Source organism: Hemitrygon akajei, chromosome 9 (genome assembly GCF_048418815.1).
Source record: "Hemitrygon akajei chromosome 9, sHemAka1.3, whole genome shotgun sequence".
Lineage (NCBI taxonomy): Eukaryota > Metazoa > Chordata > Chondrichthyes > Myliobatiformes > Dasyatidae > Hemitrygon > Hemitrygon akajei.
The window spans coordinates 57,055,810-57,073,352 of NC_133132.1; the positions used below are offsets into that span (position 1 = coordinate 57,055,810).

General features: G+C 48.0%; 1 protein-coding gene and 1 pseudogene across 7 annotated transcripts in view; one reads left to right on the top strand and one right to left on the bottom strand.

Annotated features, from left to right (window-relative positions):
- mocs1 (molybdenum cofactor synthesis 1) overlaps nucleotides 1-17,543 on the top strand; it is an 84,001-nt gene that overhangs the window by 35,986 nt on the left and 30,472 nt on the right. For all 7 annotated transcript variants that reach the window (XM_073056041.1, XM_073056042.1, XM_073056044.1 and 4 more), the window contains exon 3: nucleotides 15,707-15,874. In XM_073056041.1, the coding sequence (XP_072912142.1) occupies nucleotides 15,707-15,874 (168 nt within the window). The remainder of the gene's footprint in view (nucleotides 1-15,706; nucleotides 15,875-17,543) is intronic.
- On the bottom strand, nucleotides 5,908-15,146 carry LOC140733764 (uncharacterized; annotated as a pseudogene).

Sequence of the window (17,543 nt, forward strand, 5' to 3'; positions counted from 1 at the left end):
CTTCGTTTCCTGCTCCATCTTCTCCTCCATGTTTTCCTCCACCTCCCCTACTCCATCTCCTCCTCCTCCATCTTCTACTCCTACTTCTCATTCTCATCATCTTTTACATCTTCATGTTTTTCATCTTCGTCTTCTTTATCTTCATTTTCGTCTTCTTTGCCTTCATCTTTTTGCTTTCGTTTTCATCTTCATCTTCGTTGTCATCTTCAGCATCATCTTCTCATCCTCCTCCACCTTCTCCTCTTCCTCTTTCATCTCCTCCATCTTCTCTTCCATCTTTTCCATCACCTCCCCTCCATCTTCTCCCCCCTCCACCTTCTCCCCCCTCCACCTTCTCCCCCCTCCACCTTCTCCCCCCTCCACCTTCTCCCCCCTCCACCTTCTCCCCCCTCCACCTTCTCCCCCCTCCACCTTCTCCCCCCTCCACCTTCTCCCCCCTCCACCTTCTCCACCTTCTCCTCTTCCTCTTTCATCTCCTCCATCTTCTCTTCCATCTTTTCCATCACCTCCCCTCCATCTTCTCCTCCCCACCTTCTCCTCCTTCCTCCTCTTTTCCTCCATCTTCTTCTCTTCCTCCACCTTCTCCCCCCTCCACCTTCTCCCCCCTCCACCTTCTCCCCCCTCCACCTTCTCCCCCCTCCACCTTCTCCCCCCTCCATCTTCTCCTCCTAACTCCTCCTGTTCATTTTCATTTTCTTCATCTTCGTCATGTTCTTCGTCTTCGTCTATATCTTTGTCTGTTTTCATCTTCATCTTCGTCTTTGTCTTTTTATCTTCATTGTCTTTGTCTTAATTATCTTCGTCTTCATCGTCTTCATCGTCTTCGTCTTCATCGTCTTCGTCTTCATCGTCTTCGTCTTCGTCTTCATCGTCTTCATTATCTTCATCGTCTTTGTCTTCATTGTCTTCATTATCTTCATCGTCTTCGTCTTCATTGTCTTCATTATCTTCATCGTCTTCGTCTTCATCGTCTTTGTCTTCATCGTCTTCGTCTTCATTGTCTTCATTATCTTCATCGTCTTCGTCTTCATCGTCTTCATTTTCTTAATCTTCGTCTTCATTTTCATCTTCGTCTTTGTCTTCATCTTCATTTTCCTCATTTGTATTTATTGTTTTCATCTTCTTAGTCTTCGTTTTCATCTTCGTCTTTGTCTTCATCTTCATTTTCCTCATTTGTATTTATTGTTTTCATCTTCTTAGTCTTCGTTTTCATCTTGATCATCTTCATTATTGTCCTCATCCATCTTCGTTTCCTGCTCCATCTTCTCCTCCATGTTTTCCTCCACCTCCCCTACTCCATCTCCTCCTCCTCCATCTCCCCTCCACTTTCTCCTCAATCTTTCCATCCCCTCCACCTCCTCCACCTCCTACCCTTCATCTTCTCCTCCTTATCCTCTTTGATCTTCTCCTCCCCCTCCATCTTCTGCTCCTGCTCCATCTTTTCCTTTATCTCTTTCTCCTCTGCTTCATCTGTTCCTTCTCCTGCTCCTCTTTCATTTTCTCCTCCTCCTACTTCATCTTCTCCTCCGCCACCTCATCCTCCTTCAACTCCTCCTCTATCTTCTTTTACTCCTCCATTTTCTCCTACTCTTCATCATCCTTCACCTTCATGTCCTCTTCCATGGTCTCATTCTCCGTCTCCTCCCCTCCACCTTCTCCTCCGCTCCCCCCTCCCATCTGCTATGCTCCCCCCCCCTCTGCTCCTGCTCCCCCTCCCTCTCCTCCTTCTCCATCTTGTCCTGGTCCTCCTCCTCCATCTTTTCCTTCCTGTCCTCCTCCTCCTCTCCTCCTTTATCTTCTCCTTCTCCTTCATGTTGTCTCCTCCATCTTCTCCCTTTCTGTCCTTCTCCTTCATCTGCACCTCCTCATTCTCCTTCTCCTCTTTCATCTTCCCCTCATCCTCCTCCTTCATCTTGTCCTGGTCCTTCTCCTCCTCCTCCCTCTCCTCCTTCATGTGCACCTCCTCCTCATTCTCCATCTCCTCCCCCTCCTCCTTCATCTTCTTCTCCTTCTCCATCTATTTTCTCCTCCTCCTCCTCCATCTTCTACTCCTACTTCTCATTCTCATCATCTTTTACATCTTCATGTTTTTCATCTTCGTCTTCTTTATCTTCATTTTCGTCTTCTTTGCCTTCATCTTTTTGCTTTCGTTTTCATCTTCATCTTCGTTGTCATCTTCAGCATCATCTTCTCATCCTCCTCCACCTTCTCCTCTTCCTCTTTCATCTCCTCCATCTAATCTTCCATCTTTTCCATCACCTCCCCTCCATCTTCTCCTCCCCACCTTCTCCTCCTTCCTCCTCTTTTCCTCCATCTTCTTCTCTTCCTCCACCTTCTCCCCCCTCCACCTTCTCCCCCCTCCACCTTCTCCCCCCTCCACCTTCTCCCCCCTCCACCTTCTCCCCCCTCCACCTTCTCCCCCCTCCACCTTCTCCCCCCTCCACCTTCTCCCCCCCTCCACCTTCTCCCCCCTCCACCTTCTCCCCCCTCCACCTTCTCCCCCCTCCACCTTCTCCCCCCTCCACCTTCTCCCCCCTCCACCTTCTCCCCCCTCCACCTTCTCCCCCCTCCACCTCCTACCCTTCATCTTCTCCTCCTTATCCTCTTTGATCTTCTCCTCCCCCTCCATCTTCTGCTCCTGCTCCATCTTTTCCTTTATCTCTTTCTCCTCTGCTTCATCTGTTCCTTCTCCTGCTCCTCTTTCATTTTCTCCTCCTCCTACTTCATCTTCTCCTCCGCCACCTCATCCTCCTTCAACTCCTCCTCTATCTTCTTTTACTCCTCCATTTTCTCCTACTCTTCATCATCCTTCACCTTCATGTCCTCTTCCATGGTCTCATTCTCCGTCTCCTCCCCTCCACCTTCTCCTCCGCTCCCCCCTCCCATCTGCTATGCTCCCCCCCCCTCTGCTCCTGCTCCCCCTCCCTCTCCTCCTTCTCCATCTTGTCCTGGTCCTCCTCCTCCATCTTTTCCTTCCTGTCCTCCTCCTCCTCTCCTCCTTTATCTTCTCCTTCTCCTTCATGTTGTCTCCTCCATCTTCTCCCTTTCTGTCCTTCTCCTTCATCTGCACCTCCTCATTCTCCTTCTCCTCTTTCATCTTCCCCTCATCCTCCTCCTTCATCTTGTCCTGGTCCTTCTCCTCCTCCTCCCTCTCCTCCTTCATGTGCACCTCCTCCTCATTCTCCATCTCCTCCCCCTCCTCCTTCATCTTCTTCTCCTTCTCCATCTATTTTCTCCTCCTCCTCCTCCATCTTCTACTCCTACCTCTCATTCTCATCATCTTTTACATCTTCATGTTTTTCATCTTCGTCTTCTTTATCTTCATTTTCGTCTTCTTTGCCTTCATCTTTTTGCTTTCGTTTTCATCTTCATCTTCGTTGTCATCTTCAGCATCATCTTCTCATCCTCCTCCACCTTCTCCTCTTCCTCTTTCATCTCCTCCATCTAATCTTCCATCTTTTCCATCACCTCCCCTCCATCTTCTCCTCCCCACCTTCTCCTCCTTCCTCCTCTTTTCCTCCATCTTCTTCTCTTCCTCCACCTTCTCCCCCCTCCACCTTCTCCCCCCTCCACCTTCTCCCCCCTCCACCTTCTCCCCCCTCCACCTTCTCCCCCCTCCACCTTCTCCCCCCTCCACCTTCTCCCCCCTCCACCTTCTCCCCCCTCCACCTTCTCCCCCCTCCACCTTCTCCCCCCTCCACCTTCTCCCCCCTCCACCTTCTCCCCCCTCCACCTTCTCCCCCCTCCACCTTCTCCCCCTCCACCTTCTCCCCCTCCACCTTCTCCCCCTCCACCTTCTCCCCCCTCCACCTTCTCCCCCCTCCACCTTCTCCCCCCTCCACCTTCTCCCCCTCCACCTTCTCCCCCCTCCACCTTCTCCCCCTCCACCTTCTCCCCCTCCACATTCTCCCCCTCCACATTCTCCCCCTCCACCTTCTCCCCACTCCACCTTCTCCCCACTCCACCTTCTCCCCCCTCCACCTTCTCCCCCCTCCACCTTCTCCCCCCTCCACCTTCTCCCCCCTCCACCTTCTCCCCCCCTCCACCTTCTCCCCCCCTCCACCTTCTCCCCCCTCCACCTTCTCCCCCCTCCACCTTCTCCCCCCCTCCACCTTCTCCCCCCCTCCACCTTCTCCCCCCCTCCACCTTCTCCCCCCCTCCACCTTCTCCCCCCCTCCACCTTCTCCCCCCCTCCACCTTCTCCCCCCCTCCACCTTCTCCCCCCCTCCACCTTCTCCCCCCTCCACCTTCTCCCCCCTCCACCTTCTCCCCCCTCCACCTTCTCCCCCCCTCCACCTTCTCCTCCTAACTCCTCCTGTTCATTTTCATTTTCTTCATCTTCATGTTCTTCATCTTCATCGTCTTCGTCTATATCTTTGTCTGTTTTCATCTTCATCTTCGTCTTTGTCTTTTTATCTTCATTGTCTTTGTCTTAATTATCTTCGTCTTCATCGTCTTCGTCTTCATCGTCTTCGTCATCGTCTTCGTCTTCGTCTTCATCGTCTTCGTCTTCGTCTTCATCGTCTTTGTCTTCATCGTCTTCGTCTTCATTGTCTTCATTATCTTCATCGTCTTCGTCTTCATCTTTGTCTTCATCGTCTTCGTCTTCATCATCTTTGTCTTCATCGTCTTCGTCTTCATTGTCTTCATTATCTTCATCGTCTTCGTCTTCATCGTCTTCATTTTCTTAATCTTCGTCATTTTCATCTTCGTCTTTGTCTTCATCTTCATTTTCCTCATTTGTATTTATTGTTTTCATCTTCTTAGTCTTCGTTTTCATCTTCGTCTTTGTCTTCATCTTCATTTTCCTCATTTATATTTATTGTTTTCATCTTAGTCTTCGTTTTCATCTTGATCATCTTCATTATTGTCTTCATCCATCTTCGTTTCCTGCTCCACCTTCTCCCCCCTCCACCTTCTCCCCCCTCCACCTTCTCCCCCCTCCACCTTCTCCCCCCTCCACCTTCTCCCCCCTCCACCTTCTCCCCCCTCCACCTTCTCCCCCTCCATCTTCTCCTCCTAACTCCTCCTGTTCATTTTCATTTTCTTCATCTTCGTCATGTTCTTCATCTTCATCGTCTTCGTCTATATCTTTGTCTGTTTTCATCTTCATCTTCGTCTTTGTCTTTTTATCTTCATTGTCTTTGTCTTAATTATCTTCGTCTTCATCGTCTTCGTCTTCATCGTCTTCGTCTTCATTGTCTTCATTATCTTCATCGTCTTCGTCTTCATTGTCTTCATTATCTTCATCGTCTTCGTCTTCATCGTCTTTGTCTTCATCGTCTTCGTCTTCATTATCTTCATCGTCTTCGTCTTCATCGTCTTCATTTTCTTAATCTTCATCTTCGTTTTCATCTTCATCTTCGTCTTTGTCTTTTTATCTTCATTGTCTTTGTCTTAATTATCTTCGTCTTCATCGTCTTCGTCTTCATCGTCTTCGTCTTCATCGTCTTCGTCTTCGTCTTCATCGTCTTTGTCTTCATCGTCTTCGTCTTCATTGTCTTCATTATCTTCATCGTCTTCGTCTTCATTGTCTTCATTATCTTCATCGTCTTCGTCTTCATCGTCTTCATTTTCTTAATCTTCGTCTTCATTTTCATCTTCGTCTTTGTCTTCATCTTCATTTTCCTCATTTGTATTTATTGTTTTCATCTTCTTAGTCTTCGTTTTCATCTTCGTCTTTGTCTTCATCTTCATTTTCCTCATTTGTATTTATTGTTTTCATCTTCTTAGTCTTCGTTTTCATCTTGATCATCTTCATTATTGTCCTCATCCATCTTCGTTTCCTGCTCCATCTTCTCCTCCATGTTTTCCTCCACCTCCCCTACTCCATCTCCTCCTCCTCCATCTCCCCTCCACTTTCTCCTCAATCTTTCCATCCCCTCCACCTCCTCCACCTCCTACCCTTCATCTTCTCCTCCTTATCCTCTTTGATCTTCTCCTCCCCCTCCATCTTCTGCTCCTGCTCCATCTTTTCCTTTATCTCTTTCTCCTCTGCTTCATCTGTTCCTTCTCCTGCTCCTCTTTCATTTTCTCCTCCTCCTACTTCATCTTCTCCTCCATTTCCTCCTCTCTTTCATCTCCTCCGCCTCCTCATCCTCCTTCAACTCCTCCTCTATCTTCTTTTACTCCTCCAATTTCTCCTACTCTTCATCATCCTTCACCTTCATGTCCTCTTCCATGGTCTCCTTCTCCGTCTCCTCCACTCCACCTTCTCCTCCGCTCCCCCCTCCCATCTGCTATGCTCCCCCCCCCCTCTGCTCCTGCTCCCCCTCCCTCTCCTCGTTCTCCATCTTGTCCTGGTCCTCCTCCTCCATCTTTTCCTTCCTGTCCTCCTCCTCCTCTCCTCCTTTATCTTCTCCTTCTCCTTCATGTTGTCTCCGCCATCTCCATTTCTGTCCTTTTCTCCTTCATCTGCACCTCCTCATTCTCCTTCTCCTCTTTCATCTTCCCCTCCTCCTCCTCCTTCATCTTGTCCTGGTCCTTCTCCTCCTCCTCCCTCTCCTCTTTCATGTGCACCTCCTCCTCATTCTCCATCTCCTCCCCCTCCTCCTTCATCTTCTTCTCCTTCTCCATCTATTTTCTCCTCCTCCTCCTCCATCTTCTACTCCTACTTCTCATTCTCATCATCTTTTACATCTTCATGTTTTTCATCTTCGTCTTCTTTATCTTCATTTTCGTCTTCTTTGCCTTCATCTTTTTGCTTTCGTTTTCATCTTCATCTTCGTTGTCATCTTCAGCATCATCTTCTCATCCTCCTCCAACTTCTCCTCTTCCTCTTTCATCTCCTCCATCTTCTCTTCCATCTTTTCCATCACCTCCCCTCCATCTTCTCCTCCCCACCTTCTCCTCCTTCCTCCTCTTTTCCTCCATCTTCTTCTCTTCCTCCACCTTCTCCCCCTCCACCTTCTCCCCCCTCCACCTTCTCCCCCCTCCACCTTCTCCCCCCTCCACCTTCTCCCCCCTCCACCTTCTCCCCCCTCCACCTTCTCCCCCCTCCACCTTCTCCCCCCTCCACCTTCTCCCCCCTCCACCTTCTCCCCCCTCCACCTTCTCCCCCCTCCACCTTCTCCCCCTCCACCTTCTCCCCCTCCACCTTCTCCCCCCTCCACCTTCTCCCCCCTCCACCTTCTCCTCCTCCACCTTCTCCCCCCTCCACCTTCTCCCCCCCTCCATCTTCTCCTAACTCCTCCTGTTCATTTTCATTTTCTTCATCTTCGTCATGTTCTTCATCTTCATCGTCTTCGTCTATATCTTTGTCTGTTTTCATCTTCATCTTCGTCTTTGTCTTTTTATCTTCATTGTCTTTGTCTTAATTATCTTCGTCTTCATCATCTTCATCGTCTTCGTCTTCGTCTTCGTCTTCATCGTCTTCGTCTTCATCGTCTTCGTCTTCATCGTCTTCGTCTTCGTCTTCATCGTCTTCATTATCTTCATCGTCTTTGTCTTCATTGTCTTCATTATCTTCATCGTCTTCGTCTTCATTGTCTTCATTATCTTCATCGTCTTTGTCTTCATCGTCTTTGTCTTCATCGTCTTCGTCTTCATTGTCTTCATTATCTTCATCGTCTTCGTCTTCATCGTCTTCATTTTCTTAATCTTCGTCTTCATCGTCTTCATTTTCTTAATCTTCGTCTTCATTTTCATCTTCGTCTTTGTCTTCATCTTCATTTTCCTCATTTGTATTTATTGTTTTCATCTTCTTAGTCTTCGTTTTCATCTTCGTCTTTGTCTTCATCTTCATTTTCCTCATTTGTATTTATTGTATTCATCTTCTTAGTCTTCGTTTTCATCTTGATCATCTTCATTATTGTCCTCATCCATCTTCGTTTCCTGCTCCATCTTCTCCTCCATGTTTTCCTCCACCTCCCCTACTCCATCTCCTCCTCCTCCATCTCCCCTCCACTTTCACCTCAATCTTTCCATCCCCTCCACCTCCTCCACCTCCTACCCTTCATCTTCTCCTCCTTATCCTCTTTGATCTTCTCCTCCCCCTCCATCTTCTGCTCCTGCTCCATCTTTTCCTTTATCTCTTTCTCCTCTGCTTCATCTGTTCCTTCTCCTGCTCCTCTTTCATTTTCTCCTCCTCCTACTTCATCTTCTCCTCCATTTCCTCCTCTCTTTCATCACCTCCGCCTCCTCATCCTCCTTCAACTCCTCCTCTATCTTCTTTTACTCCTCCATTTTCTCCTACTCTTCATCATCCTTCACCTTCATGTCCTCTTCCATGGTCTCATTCTCCGTCTCCTCCCCTCCACCTTCTCCTCCGCTCCCCCCTCCCATCTGCTATGCTCCCCCCCCCTCTGCTCCTGCTCCCCCTCCCTCTCCTCCTTCTCCATCTTTTCCTTCCTGTCCTCCTCCTCCTCTCCTCCTTTATCTTCTCCTTCTCCTTCATGTTGTCTCCTCCATCTTCTCCCTTTCTGTCCTTCTTCTCCTTCATCTGCACCTCCTCATTCTCCTTCTCCTCTTTCATCTTCCCCTCATCCTCCTCCTTCATCTTGTCCTGGTCCTTCTCCTCCTCCTCCCTCTCCTCCTTCATGTGCACCTCCTCCTCATTCTCCATCTCCTCCCCCTCCTCCTTCATCTTCTTCACCTTCTCCATCTATTTTCTCCTCCTCCTCCTCCATCTTCTACTCCTACTTCTCATTCTCATCATCTTTTACATCTTCATGTTTTTCATCTTCGTCTTCTTTATCTTCATTTTCGTCTTCTTTGCCTTCATCTTTTTGCTTTCGTTTTCATCTTCATCTTCGTTGTCATCTTCAGCATCATCTTCTCATCCTCCTCCACCTTCTCCTCTTCCTCTTTCATCTCCTCCATCTTCCATCTTTTCCATCACCTCCCCTCCATCTTCTCCTCCCCACCTTCTCCTCCTTCCTCCTCTTTTCCTCCATCTTCTTCTCTTCCTCCACCTTCCCCACCCTCCACCTTCTCCCCCCTCCACCTTCTCCCCCCTCCACCTTCTCCCCCCTCCACCTTCTCCCCCCTCCACCTTCTCCCCCCTCCACCTTCTCCCCCCTCCACCTTCTCCCCCCTCCACCTTCTCCCCCCTCCACCTTCTCCCCCCTCCACCTTCTCCCCCCTCCACCTTCTCCCCCCTCCACCTTCTCCCCCCTCCACCTTCTCCCCCCTCCACCTTCTCCCCCCTCCACCTTCTCCCCCTCCACCTTCTCCCCCTCCACCTTCTCCCCCTCCACCTTCTCCCCCTCCACCTTCTCCCCCCTCCACCTTCTCCCCCCTCCACCTTCTCCCCCCTCCACCTTCTCCCCCCTCCACCTTCTCCCCCCTCCACCTTCTCCCCCCTCCACCTTCTCCCCCCTCCACCTTCTCCCCCTCCACCTTCTCCCCCCTCCACCTTCTCCCCCCTCCACCTTCTCCCCCCTCCATCTTCTCCTCCTAACTCCTCCTGTTCATTTTCATTTTCTTCATCTTCGTCATGTTCTTCATCTTCATCGTCTTCGTCTATATCTTTGTCTGTTTTCATCTTCATCTTCGTCTTTGTCTTTTTATCTTCATTGTCTTTGTCTTAATTATCTTCGTCTTCGTCGTCTTTGTCTTCATCGTCTTCGTCTTCATTGTCTTCATTATCTTCATCGTCTTCGTCTTCATCGTCTTCATTTTCTTAATCTTCGTCTTCGTTTTCATCTTCGTCTTTGTCTTCATCTTCATTTTCCTCATTTGTATTTATTGTTTTCATCTTAGTCTTCGTTTTCATCTTCGTCTTTGTCTTCATCTTCATTTTCCTCATTTGTATTTATTGTTTTCATCTTCTTAGTCTTCGTTTTCATCTTGATCATCTTCATTATTGTCTTCATCCATCTTCGTTTCCTGCTCCATCTTCTCCTCCATGTTTTCCTCCACCTCCCCTACTCCATCTCCTCCTCCTCCATCTTCTACTCCTACTTCTCATTCTCATCATCTTTTACATCTTCATGTTTTTCATCTTCGTCTTCTTTATCTTCATTTTCGTCTTCTTTGCCTTCATCTTTTTGCTTTCGTTTTCATCTTCATCTTCGTTGTCATCTTCAGCATCATCTTCTCATCCTCCTCCACCTTCTCCTCTTCCTCTTTCATCTCCTCCACCTTCTCTTCCATCTTTTCCATCACCTCCCCTCCATCTTCTCCTCCCCACCTTCTCCTCCTTCCTCCTCTTTTCCTCCATCTTCTTCTCTTCCTCCACCTTCTCCCCCCTCCACCTTCTCCCCCCTCCACCTTCTCCCCCCTCCACCTTCTCCCCCCTCCACCTTCTCCCCCCTCCACCTTCTCCCCCCTCCACCTTCTCCCCCCTCCACCTTCTCCCCCCTCCTCCTTCTCCCCCCTCCACCTTCTCCCCCCCTCCATCTTCTCCTCCTAACTCCTCCTGTTCATTTTCATTTTCTTCATCTTCGTCATGTTCTTCATCTTCATCGTCTTCGTCTATATCTTTGTCTGTTTTCATCTTCATCTTCGTCTTTGTCTTTTTATCTTCATTGTCTTTGTCTTAATTATCTTCGTCTTCATCGTCTTCGTCTTCATCGTCTTCGTCTTCGTCTTCATCGTCTTCGTCTTCGTCTTCATCGTCTTTGTCTTCATCGTCTTCGTCTTCATTGTCTTCATTATCTTCATCGTCTTCGTCTTCATTGTCTTCGTCTTCATTGTCTTCATTATCTTCATCGTCTTCGTCTTCATCGTCTTCATTTTCTTAATCTTCGTCTTCATTTTCATCTTCGTCTTTGTCTTCATCTTCATTTTCCTCATTTGTATTTATTGTTTTCATCTTCTTAGTCTTCGTTTTCATCTTCGTCTTTGTCTTCATCTTCATTTTCCTCATTTGTATTTATTGTTTTCATCTTCTTAGTCTTCGTTTTCATCTTGATCATCTTCATTATTGTCCTCATCCATCTTCGTTTCCTGCTCCATCTTCTCCTCCATGTTTTCCTCCACCTCCCCTACTCCATCTCCTCCTCCTCCATTTCCCCTCCACTTTCTCCTCAATCTTTCCATCCCCTCCACCTCCTCCACCTCCTACCCTTCATCTTCTCCTCCTTATCCTCTTTGATCTTCTCCTCCCCCTCCATCTTCTGCTCCTGCTCCATCTTTTCCTTTATCTCTTTCTCCTCTGCTTCATCTGTTCCTTCTCCTGCTCCTCTTTCATTTTCTCCTCCTCCTACTTCATCTTCTCCTCCATTTCCTCCTCTCTTTCATCACCTCCGCCTCCTCATCCTCCTTCAACTCCTCCTCTATCTTCTTTTACTCCTCCATTTTCTCCTACTCTTCATCATCCTTCACCTTCATGTCCTCTTCCATGGTCTCATTCTCCGTCTCCTCCCCTCCACCTTCTCCTCCGCTCCCCCCTCTCCTCCTTCTCCATCTTTTCCTTCCTGTCCTCCTCCTCCTCTCCTCCTTTATCTTCTCCTTCTCCTTCATGTTGTCTCCTCCATCTTCTCCCTTTCTGTCCTTCTTCTCCTTCATCTGCACCTCCTCATTCTCCTTCTCCTCTTTCATCTTCCCCTCATCCTCCTCCTTCATCTTGTCCTGGTCCTTCTCCTCCTCCTCCCTCTCCTCCTTCATGTGCACCTCCTCCTCATTCTCCATCTCCTCCCCCTCCTCCTTCATCTTCTTCACCTTCTCCATCTATTTTCTCCTCCTCCTCCTCCATCTTCTACTCCTACTTCTCATTCTCATCATCTTTTACATCTTCATGTTTTTCATCTTCGTCTTCTTTATCTTCATTTTCGTCTGCTTTGCCTTCATCTTTTTGCTTTCGTTTTCATCTTCATCTTCGTTGTCATCTTCAGCATCATCTTCTCATCCTCCTCCACCTTCTCCTCTTCCTCTTTCATCTCCTCTATCTTCTCTTCCATCTTTTCCATCACCTCCCCTCCATCTTCTCCTCCCCACCTTCTCCTCCTTCCTCCTCTTTTCCTCCATCTTCTTCTCTTCCTCCACCTTCTCCCCCCTCCACCTTCTCCCCCTCCACCTTCTCCCCCCTCCACCTTCTCCCCCCTCCACCTTCTCCCCCCTCCACCTTCTCCCCCCTCCACCTTCTCCCCCCTCCACCTTCTCCCCCCTCCACCTTCTCCCCCCCTCCATCTTCTCCTCCTAACTCCTCCTGTTCATTTTCATTTTCTTCATCTTCGTCATGTTCTTCATCTTCATCGTCTTCGTCTATATCTTTGTCTGTTTTCATCTTCATCTTCGTCTTTGTCTTTTTATCTTCATTGTCTTTGTCTTAATTATCTTCGTCTTCATCGTCTTCGTCTTCATCGTCTTCGTCTTCATCGTCTTTGTCTTCATCGTCTTTGTCTTCATCGTCTTCGTCTTCATTGTCTTCATTATCTTCATCGTCTTCGTCTTCATTGTCTTCATTATCTTCATCGTCTTCGTCTTCATCGTCTTTGTCTTCATCGTCTTTGTCTTCATCGTCTTTGTCTTCATCGTCTTCGTCTTCATTGTCTTCATTATCTTCATCGTCTTCGTCTTCATCGTCTTCATTTTCTTAATCTTCGTCTTCATTTTCATCTTCGTCTTTGTCTTCATCTTCATTTTCCTCATTTGTATTTATTGTTTTCATCTTCTTAGTCTTCGTTTTCATCTTCGTCTTTGTCTTCATCTTCATTTTCCTCATTTGTATTTATTGTTTTCATCTTAGTCTTCGTTTTCATCTTGATCATCTTCATTATTGTCCTCATCCATCTTCGTTTCCTGCTCCATCTTCTCCTCCATGTTTTCCTCCACCTCCCCTACTCCATCTCCTCCTCCTCCATCTCCCCTCCACTTTCTCATCAATCTTTCCATCCCCTCCACCTCCTCCACCTCCTACCCTTCATCTTCTCCTCCTTATCCTCTTTGATCTTCTCCTCCCCTCCATCTTCTACTCCTACTTCTCATTCTCATCATCTTTTACATCTTCATGTTTTTCATCTTCGTCTTCTTTATCTTCATTTTCGTCTTCTTTGCCTTCATCTTTTTGCTTTCGTTTTCATCTTCATCTTCGTTATCATCTTCAGCATCATCTTCTCATCCTCCTCCACCTTCTCCTCTTCCTCTTTCATCTCCTCCATCTAATCTTCCATCTTTTCCATCACCTCCCCTCCATCTTCTCCTCCCCACCTTCTCCTCCTTCCTCCTCTTTTCCTCCATCTTCTTCTCTTCTTCCACCTTCTCCCCCTCCACCTTCTCCCCCCTCCACCTTCTCCCCCCTCCACCTTCTCCCCCCTCCACCTTCTCCCCCCTCCACCTTCTCCCCCTCCACCTTCTCCCCCCTCCACCTTCTCCCCCCTCCACCTTCTCCCCCCTCCACCTTCTCCCCCCTCCACCTTCTCCCCCCTCCACCTTCTCCCCCCTCCACCTTCTCCCCCCTCCACCTTCTCCCCCTCCACCTTCTCCCCCCTCCACCTTCTCCCCCCTCCACCTTCTCCCCCCTCCACCTTCTCCCCCCTCCACCTTCTCCCCACTCCACCTTCTCCCCACTCCACCTTCTCCCCCTCCACCTTCTCCCCCTCCACCTTCTCCCCCTCCACCTTCTCCCCCTCCACCTTCTCCCCCTCCACCTTCTCCCCCTCCACCTTCTCCCCCTCCACCTTCTCCCCCCTCCACCTTCTCCCCCCTCCACCTTCTCCCCCCTCCACCTTCTCCCCCCTCCACCTTCTCCCCCCCTCCACCTTCTCCCCCCCTCCATCTTCTCCTCCTAACTCCTCCTGTTCATTTTCATTTTCTTCATCTTCGTCATGTTCTTCATCTTCATCGTCTTTGTCTATATCTTTGTCTGTTTTCATCTTCATCTTCGTCTTTGTCTTTATCTTCATTGTCTTTGTCTTAATTATCTTCGTCTTCATCGTCTTTGTCTTCATCGTCTTCGTCTTCATTGTCTTCATTATCTTCATCGTCTTCGTCTTCATTGTCTTCATTATCTTCATCGTCTTCATCGTCTTCATTTTCTTAATCTTCGTCTTCGTTTTCATCTTTGTCTTTGTCTTCATCTTCATTTTCCTCATTTGTATTTATTGTTTTCATCTTCTTAGTCTTCGTTTTCATCTTGATCATCTTCATTATTGTCTTCATCCATCTTCGTTTCCTGCTCCATCTTCTCCTCCATGTTTTCCTCCACCTCCCCTACTCCATCTCCTCCTCCTCCATCTCCCCTCCACTTTCTCCTCAATCTTTCCATCCCCTCCACCTCCTCCACCTCCTACCCTTCATCTTCTCCTCCTTATCCTCTTTGATCTTCTCCTCCCCCTCCATCTTCTGCTCCTGCTCCATCTTTTCCTTTATCTCTTTCTCCTCTGCTTCATCTGTTCCTTCTCCTGCTCCTCTTTCATTTTCTCCTCCTCCTACTTCATCTTCTCCTCCATTTCCTCCTCTCTTTCATCTCCTCCGCCTCCTCATCCTCCTTCAACTCCTCCTCTATCTTCTTTTACTCCTCCATTTTCTCCTACTCTTCCTCATCCTTCTCCTTCATGTTCTCTTCCATGGTCTCCTTCTCTGTCTCCTCCCCTCCACCTTCTCCTCCTCCTTAATCTTCTCATCCTCCTCCTCCATCTATTATCTCCTCTTCCTTCATTTTCTCCTCCTCCTTAATCATCTCTTCCTCCTCCTCCTCCATCTCCTCCTCCTTCTCCATCTTCTCTTCTGCTACTGCCCCTCCTCCATCTTCTACTCCTGCTTCTCATTCTCTTCATCATCTTTTTCATCTTCATGTTTTTCACCTTCGTCTTCTTTATCTTCATTTTCGTCTTTGCCTTCATCTTCATTTTTGCCTTCGTTTTCATCTTCTTCATCTTTGTCGTCATTTTCAGCATCATCATCATCTTCTCATCCTCCTCCATCTTCTCCTCCACCTCCTTCTCCTCCTTCATCTTCTCCTGCTCCTCCTCCGTTGTCTCCTCCTCATCTTTCATCTTCTCCTGCTCCTCCTCTGTTGTCTCCTCCTCATCTTTCATCTTCTCCTGCTTTTACTTCATGTTCTCCTCCTCCTCCTCCATCTCCTCCAACTTCTCTACCTCCTCCTCTTCCTCCTCCATCTTCAACTTATCCTCCTCCATCTTCTCTCCTTCCTTCATCTTCCCCTCCTCCTCATCCTTCTTAATCTTCTCATCATCCTCCTCCTTCATCTCCTCCACCTCCTTCATCTCCTGCTCCTCCTCCACCACCACCCCGCCCCCCATTGCATACCCACCTTAATCTACACTTTGTCCTTTCTCCTTTGGCATCCTAGTTCCTTATTTCTGCTTATCCATCGTATCCTATTTTTTTAAAACCCTGTATCCCTTTAGCAAGCTAAAAGCACCTGAGCTGTGCTCTCTCACCGATGCCCAGTAACCCTTTTAAAGGTCAGTGCAGTCAGTGAGCTGAAGAGTCTGTTTCCACGCTGTAAGACTATGATTCAATGCCATTTTTGTGCAGTGACTGTCATTGAGGCCATCTTCAAAAGGCAATGCCTCAAGAAGGTGACTTAAGGTCTCACACTACCTGGAACATGCTATCTTTTCATTACTAATATGTGGAGGGGTACCTCAAAACTGGCACTCAACATTTTAGGTTTATCTCCTTCCCCCTCTTCCATCAGGTTTCTGAACGGTTCATGCACCGTTCAAGTTTCTAATTGTAATTCATAATGATTTTTTTTTGTCTTGCACTGCGCTGCTGCTACAAAACAAACAAAACAAAAATTGCATGACCTATATCAGCGATTGTAAACCAGATTCCAATGGCTCCTTCCCTGCAGGTCAGTACTGTATGCCTGAGGATGGGGTTAAGTTAACCCCAAGATCACAGCTGCTCACCACCGAGGAGATCATCACCCTGGCGCAGCTGTTTGTGAGTGAGGGCGTGGACAAGATCCGCCTGACGGGAGGCGAACCGCTCATCAGGCCCGACGTGGTGGAGATTGTGGGTGAGTCTCCGACTGGTGTGGGACCCCCGTGCCCGATTCCTTCCAGTGAGGTTATTGGAGAGCAGGAATTAGCCAGTTGCTCCCTTTCTCCTTCCCTTCCGCTTCCTAACTGTTGGCCCAGAATTGAAAAGGAAGGAATTAGCAAGCATCTGCAGTAGCCGACAGTCAATGAGTGCTTCTCATCTGAACAATGACCAAGCAACTATTTGTGTCAGTAGCGTGACCTAAATGATTTGGCAATGAGACAAATCAGTATTGCGGAGAAAGTGGATCTGCTCTGTAACGTGATATGTTACCGTGTGGTGGAATTGCTAATTGCAGCAACTTCTCCCAGTACATGTGAGTAATGTCAGTGGAGGAATTATCTAGGGGGTAGCACCAGATAAATTATCTGCATGAATTTGATTTGTTTATGTACAGCTGTCACCAACTCAACTGGCAAGGTCTGAACCAGTCATCTCTCTGCATAAATTTGATCTTGATAGCGTAGCGCAGGTGCCAGGTTTGACTGGCAGGGGATTGAAACAATCACCTCCTCCCAGACTAGTGGTTGGGCCATCATTAACTGCTAGTAAAACATTACAAATTCAATGATAGTCAATTCCTTGCATGTTTGGGCGTCACTGGAAGTTAAGGGCACGGATCCGGGTGCAGTACCACAACAACTTCATGTGGAAGAAGTTTCCTTCAAAGGGAGTTTGTAGGTACAGCCTCAGTTGCCTTCTCAGGTCAACATAATAGATCCCATTGGCAGTACTTAGCGATGACCAAGCTTGATGGACAGGAATTGAACCAATCTTCTCTCTGCACGAATTTCATTTTGGTGGCATAGGAAAAGATGGACGGAAAGCTTCCAGCACTGTCATTGGAGGACTCCATCAGCAGAACTCTTTAGCTGCTCCTGACTGCCCTGTTGGCTAGTGGGATCTTGCTGTACTCGCCTGGCGCATGCTGCAGTTTCATAGCTGCACAGCATTGAAATGGGCCTTTTGGCCTTCCACATCCAACTTTCAAGTATCTATTTATCCCCTTTCTACTTGCCAGCAGTTGATCTGTATCCTTCTATGCCTTGGTGATTCAAATGCTTGTCCAGAGATTTAGAGTTATGGAGTAGGAATAAACAGGCTTCTGGGCACAAATCATCTTTACCAACTGAGGTGCCAATCTAAGCTAGTGCCATTTGCCCATGTTTGATCTCTATCTCTCCAAAGCTTTCCCGTTCTTGTACCCATCCAACTGCCTTTTAGATGTCTTTTATCTTTATCACTGTTGTTTGAGTGTCTTTATCCGTTACCTGGTTATACAGAACCTGCTACAGTACTTAACTTCCCAGGTTTTCCATTAGGATTTTCTATGGAAATATATGCTTGGGGAGCTCTATAGTAGGTTGACAGCTTGTTTAAAAAATGGCATTGGGGTAGCACTGCAGAGATGACAACTGTAGTAGGAAGCTCTTGACAGCTGACCAGACAGGCTGTGAAGGGTGACCCATTGAAGGATCACTTGCCAGTTATTCCCAGCAGATGCCTGTACTGCCCATCCCACTTGCTTGTTCCTCCTCCCCTTGGTCCAGGAATCCTCCAAATGTCTACCAGTCCTCAGGTCCTAAATAGTGCTGCCTCATTTCCTGTTGCCCTGACAACACCTGAGCACTGGGTTTCCCTTTCCC